General features: G+C 39.4%; 1 protein-coding gene across 1 annotated transcript; it reads right to left on the minus strand.

The window, feature by feature from the left end:
• Positions 1-689: 689 nt before the first annotated feature.
• fam174b (family with sequence similarity 174 member B) lies at positions 690-4,364 on the minus strand. Its single transcript, XM_085779200.1, has 3 exons — positions 3,741-4,364; positions 2,801-2,932; positions 690-1,933 (listed from the first exon to the last, which is right to left on the minus strand). The coding sequence occupies exons 1-3, from the start codon at positions 4,016-4,018 to the stop codon at positions 1,930-1,932; spliced, it is 414 nt and encodes a 137-aa protein (XP_085635326.1). The 5' UTR covers positions 4,019-4,364; the 3' UTR covers positions 690-1,929.
• Positions 4,365-6,859: the final 2,495 nt, after the last annotated feature.

The following is a 6,859-nucleotide window of genomic DNA, read 5'->3' on the forward strand; positions in this document are numbered from 1 at the left end:
AACCTCATCAAGACATTCACACACTCTCCTGCACACCATTGTACTGTATATCAAACATTGGCAATACATGTATCCACTCTAGTGTGAATGTCAATAGCTTGTGTTCTTTTTACACAGGAAAAACATACAGTCCTTTCTCCCTTGGGTTAGCTGAATGGGTTGTACAAGTTTAACCAACAGTGTTTTTTTTTGTTTTTTTTCGTTTCTTATTTAACCAGCGACGGAGGTCATTTGAAAACAGCTGCACCTGTAAGCCATGGTGCACTATCAAATTACAGTTCAGATTAAAACAGAAGGTCGCCTACAACACCCACACTGCACATTTGCTGCAGAAACCTAATCAGTGCATTTGGCATTATTGTTAGTTTACTCTAATTACATTTAGGGTGCAGACAGAGACAAGGAATGTTTGTGAACTCCCCTATTATTCCTTTGATTTTGTTTGACTCAGACCTCTGGTGAATTATTATTTGGTATTTGAATTAAACATAGGAAATACCACCAAGCAGTCCTTCATTATTCATAAGAGTGGCTTCATATTTATGAACTACATAGAAGCCATAGCAGCCTTTACTCACTTTGGTTTTACTTTTTGTACTAAGATACTTTAATGTTTGTACTGTGGTGTCTTGTCTGGCTTGTGGCTAAATTGTTTTTACATATTACATCAAACTGAAGAAATAGAGTCCGTGTGACACAGAGAAGCAACTCCACAGGAAGAAAAAAAATCCCATTTTCAAGTTAAACATTACAATAGTCAGTGAGCCGTTACTGGAAATTACTGGGGGAATTTTTACATAATACTGGACTAGCTGCTCATGTTCCATCCTTAAGAGATACCAGATTTTATAAATAACTGTAATTCAACAACAAGATTATATGGAAATATATAATAATTTTGATTCTAAATAAGACACTGGGTGCACGTTGTGCATGTTAGATACTGCAAATACCTCACTACAGTCTTTAAACCTGATGTAGATATTTGATTAGTGGTCATATGATCAGACGAAACTGTCACATGATTGAACACACCTGATCGCAACAGATTACAGCATTCACATTCACAGCATTTCGATGTATTCCATAAATACCATTACAAATATATACCGATGATATTCTTTGAGCTTTTAATCAAATGTGAAAACTTAAAACTTCAGCTGAGATAGCAGCAAAATAGGAACGTCTCAAAAAACACAGTAAAAAAATATACGCTTACTCCATACATAAGGACAGAAAGCCTTCCACAGTATATATGCACAATAAAGTGGTTAGTAGATAGAGATATGTTTGATATTAAAGTTGAGTTAAAAATATCAATTACTGTGTATATAACTAGATTCTTCATAGTGTGCAAATTTGATATCTGAGTTAAGTATTCTCTGCACAATAACTGCTGCATGTTAGCATCCTGTGCATCATCTGATGGTCCTCAGTGGCCACCAAGTATTTATATAAGGATTACATACGAAATCATAAATAGGTGTGATAAACCCTGCATTCTTACAAGGGTGAATAATAGCATCAAAGCATGGAAACCCTTCAGCACTGTAGCTCAAGTGTAAAGTTTAAATGTAAATGGCAGTAGCTCGCTAACAAACAACAAAAACTAAAATGATATTTGGACGTACTGAACTGTTATGGAGGTGACTGAACTCAAAGCTGCCAACAGCCTGATTGCTAAATGACTTTTGAAGAGAGGTCACAACATGAATGAACTTCCTGATCTTAAACATAGGAAAGAAATGAACAGGGTGATCGAAGTGCCCAGAGAGCAGCAAACAATGAAACCTAGTTCTTTAAACACAGATACGAGCCATGCACAAGGAGCAGATGGAGTGGCTGAGTTGGTAAGAGCTGACATTAAAAAAATATAAGAAATCACTTGAGCTGTCCCAGGTTATCAAACATTGACGTCCACGCCGACATTCACCTGTGAAAAGAAGAACGCGAAAGCTCAAAGTTACATAACAAATAGTATTCTAGTGTCACTGTAGGTATGGTAAAGGAGGAAACATATTTTGTGTCCTGTCTAACTTGGAAGTCAAGAAAGGCAGGAAAACAGGACGTCATACGTTCCTTTGAGGAAGTGGTTGTGTGTAAAAAACAATTGAGAGGACGGAAGGGTGAAACCTAATGTCAACATTGGATTTCAAAAAATAATGTTTCTTTAAATTTCTTTTTCCAGAAAAGCAGATTTTTACTTTAATGCACTTATTCCTGTTTTGTCAGTCTGTGGTCCAGAGGTGTAACAACTGCTTCAAATGCAGATGAACTCTGTCCAAGTTTCATGGACAAAACAGAGTTGCTTTCCATAGTCAAATCAAGGTTACAACATTCTATGACTACAACAGTAGCCGTTCAGATAAGTAGAGGCATTGATAAAAGGCTGAAGTTGTCACACTAGTAAGTCCAGGCAATTTAATAGTACCAAATATAAAAGGTCCATTTTTTATGATCTGCACTAAGCTTTTAAATTTAATTTGTTGGAAGGAGCCAAACCCTCACAAAGGAACACTACATTTCTTTTTGGACAAATATAGATGCATTCCTGTAGAAATAAAGAGCTACTGTGCAGTGCACATGACGGACTAGTTTTTAATGATCTGATCTCAAATACAGTGGTCAGTCCACTGTTACAGTACGTGCACTGAATCACAGGGGATCACAGGCCTGACTTCTTATGTGCACAATATCCTCAGTGTAGGCCACTGACACCATGGTTTTTCTGTGGTCTAGGAATGACAACAGTATCTGCTACAGGGACCTGTGTTGCTTGAGGGATTTAAACAGAACAAACCTGTATTTGACATCAAACAGAGTTGAGTCATCCTCATCATCGTTTTCCTCATTAAGGGGGGCCATCTCCACACGCTCTGCAGGCGTCGTTATAATATCATATTTTCGTGTTTTTCTGATCCGTCGCCCAGATCTGTGAGAAAGAAAACAGCGCCAAAGATGAGATGAACCCATGAAATAAAATTCACACCATTCAGACTGACTCAGCCTCCGACTTACGCTGTAAACCAGTTGAGTTTTTTCCAGGAGTAAAGTGAATTTGGGTTTTTGAATGCTCAAAGTGATTGGTACAGTCACAGTAGCCTAATGTTGCTGTCAAATTAAATACTGAAGCAACCTTCCACTTGTCAGAACATTAATTAATTGATCAATTTGTAATGTTTAATGTATCAACCAAAATACCAAAAGTGATCTGCTTCTGACCTGAAAACAGTCAATCTTAGTGCTTGTCTAATATTTTTCATATCACTGTGAAGCCATCTGAACACAGCAGACAACATACATATGGAAACTTTCCACATGTGTTTACATTTCATAGACTTAATGATTCCATGAATAAAAAAAATAGTCAAAGATTTATCAATAATGAAAATAGACTTAATTACATGATACATACATTGATTAGTTTTACAAGTCAGATAATATAATGGACCCAAATAGTTCACATAGCCTACAACTTTAGGTAACCACTCACAATAGCCTAATAGGCCCAGACCTTTCCTCTTGGCTCCCACCGTCACATGGAGCCCAACACAACCACATGCTCCCTATCGATTAATTAACCAGGAACAGATTTTAAATAACAAGATTAGGCTACAATATGACCACATCATTGTGATGCTGGTCATTTCAGGCCTTGTGGGGGGGGGGGGGGGGGGGGCAGATACATAACCATCATCTAGCAGCAACAGAAAACATTATGCATCAACCTGTCCACCTACCTGATCACTTTGATGACCAGGCATGTGATGAGAGCAGCTGTTAACACGCAGATGAAAATAACAATGTTTTTCAGAGTTGGAAGATGCGTCATTATGGATGAAATCCGGGATCCCAGGGCAGCATCCGTGACATTACTCGTCAGTTCATCTTCGCTCACGGTGGATGATGATGATGATGTTGAATTGAATTGCATCGCGGTTGAGGAACTTATTGGTTCGCCGCTGACCCGCCAAAGAGCCGCGATGATACAAGTCAAAGCCAGATTGTATGTCACCATGATGCAAAAAAAAATAAAATAAAAAAATAACAACGCAAGATGGATGTTCAGTAAGTAGTTTCTCCCAACTAGATTAAATGCGACAGCAGCTGTGACATTATAGAGAGGATCGGCTTATCACTGTCAGATTTTGCTGTATGCACAATAATGAAAATGTGAAACGCAAATATCCATGTCTCTGCTCGTCCAAAGATTGTCCTATTGGCGAACTACGTCGTAAGTCGCGTTTGCCTCCGAAACCTGTTTTCCTTGAGGTGAGTTATTGCATTTCCTTCCTGATTGCATTAGACCTCGCGTAGAAACGGGGATTATCCGCCTCAGGAAGAGCTCTGCAGGCTGGCCCACTGTTCCTAGTGCTAAAGAGAAGCATTATGTGGGCTTGTGTTGCCTTCAAGGCCGCCTCGTACTTCCTAATTGCTGCTGTCATTAAAAAAGGGGGCGGATGTTGGAAGGCCACATTTAATTTTTTAAAGTGTGTTTGTAAGAGATATATAGCTAGAGAGATGAGCTTCATGAGTTTCCACAGGAAAGTTTCATGTTAAGCAGCTAAATAGTAGCCTATAAGACAATTTCTTGATTAAAACGATGTAGCCTATCCACCTTTCGCATAGCATAGTAGGCTGTTGAGTGTTTTATCAGTTGTATATTTGTTGAGGTACAGCCTACTTATTGGTCTGTAAACCATTGTTATTGGCAGAAGTATTGGCTCTGATAGTGGCCGATGGGTGCAGGCCCTCCACAATTCACACAATTAGATTACATCATCTAATTGCACCAGATGCCCACTGAAAGGGTGACGCTCGTGTGCACCAAAGATAATAAGATAATTCATATTTAAACAGGGCTTGTCTCCAGCAGGAGACAAAAGAGGTCACTGTGATTAAGATGCGTCACGTCACTCTTGTGGTGACTGCACTGACTCTGACCGAGCTGTCTAGACTGTTGGTGTATAAGGTGCTTTTTTAATAATAATCAGCGTTTTACTGCTCCAAATTACTATTAAATCAACCTTTAAAAATCCTCTGTAGCTTAGATGTTGCATCATGTAATATCATATCTCCCACAGCACTAAAAAACAATAGAAATGACACAGCCTTGGTCTTGTCAGTTGTAACCACTCTGTTTCTACTTGCACTTCTTACATATCATTGGGTTGTTCCTTTTGCTGAAAAGCTACGGCCCTAAAGATACCAGCCAGTTATTCTGCTTCGCATTTGATATTCTTAGACATCAGTCCAATCTTATTTATCAACTCAGCAAAACCCAGAGAAGAAACATGATGCATGTGTGTCTACACATTCAACAACAAATTACACTGAAACACTAGCTCTGTGTCCCAAATGATACCTAAAACAAAATGAAAAGAATGATTTACAACAACCACTACACAGTGTGTAGACTGGAAATTAAGTTGTCTCATCTTTAAGAGTCTGGTGTTGCGTCTCTTTTCCACTTGGTTGTGCAATTGGGATCTACGCGTAGTTCAGAAATTTCCGACAGCATTTGAAGGCAGCATCTCTCTGTTTACCCGTGGGCCGGAGCAGACACAATTTTCCAAGGGCAGCAGACTCCGGGTCACGACCGCAGATTTCAGAGAAAATCTTGACGAGACAAGGCAGTGATAAGCAGTCAATTGATCCGTGACGGTAATAATCATCCAGTTAACCCATTGGAGTAAATCAAGTACAGAATCAATTATCCAGACCCACAGACAGACGATTTATGACTTAGTATCCCCATTTCTGCATCTCTGTTTTCATTAGACCAACCAACACCACAAACAGTCCCCTCAGATGGTTTGTGGGTTTAGGGAGTTAGCAGTTAAAAACTATTTTAGAACAACACCAGACTCAGTATTTCTTGTGGCGTGCTCACTGTAGTGACTGCCTTAATCTGACACGCTTAGGTTTGTCTAGTTGTGACGTCTGGTATAATTTCTGTACTACTCCCACTACAGGGGAAATCTGACCTTCTACTGCACTCCTCTGTGTGAGAGCCATTTGATTTGTTTAAAGCCCACCAGATGGCAGCACAAAGTAACAGAGCCTGCATTTAGCCTCCAACACCACGGTTGAAATTCATCTCAGACTAGTTTGAGTTTACATTTAGGATGTGATAAACACTCAGTTAAATAAATCTGTTGCTGAAATGAGCTTTGTCACAATGTTAAGATTTCAGATGAGCTTCTTAGGGGGGTAGCAAAATATACACCAACCATGCACACATAACCACAGTCACAGTCTGCAGTTAAAATACCTGTACATTAGTTGTATCTCCATTTAGCATGGAGATTTATTGGTCATAGAGGACATTTTCCATCTGTGAAGCACGATTTGGTTGCCATCAAGGAAGATACAAATCTTTAGGGGAAGGCGGATGTTATATTCTGAGAGGACGGCCTGACCTTTGCACAGAGTAACAGCTCAGACTACAGTGATCATGTTACACTGGCCATTGGCCTGCAACACAGTTGGCTGGTTTTAATGCTTGAGTTTCAATTTGCATATTAGACACAGTTGAAACAGTGGATGTAGACAGAAGAGTCACAGAATTAATTTAGTGACAATGGAGATTTAAAAACATGTTGCTTTTTCCCTCCAAAGAACAAACACTGCAGACCTGCTTTACCATTAATCTCCACACTCTGACAATTTGTCTCTTAAGGCATGTTTGTTGAACAACAACCACGCCTGCACACTGAGTCATTTGTCAAATGAAAAGAGCACACGAGGACACAGCCTACCGGTTCTTGTGTCAACTGCATTTCAACAGGACTGCCTTTATCTAGAATTCTTCACCTACAAATGCTCTACTTCCTGTTGTTGTGTTTGCAGTGTGTTG

Source organism: Trachurus japonicus, chromosome 6 (genome assembly GCF_045865225.1).
Source record: "Trachurus japonicus isolate A0001 chromosome 6, Traja_1.0".
NCBI classification, from domain to species: Eukaryota; Metazoa; Chordata; class Actinopteri; order Carangiformes; family Carangidae; genus Trachurus; species Trachurus japonicus.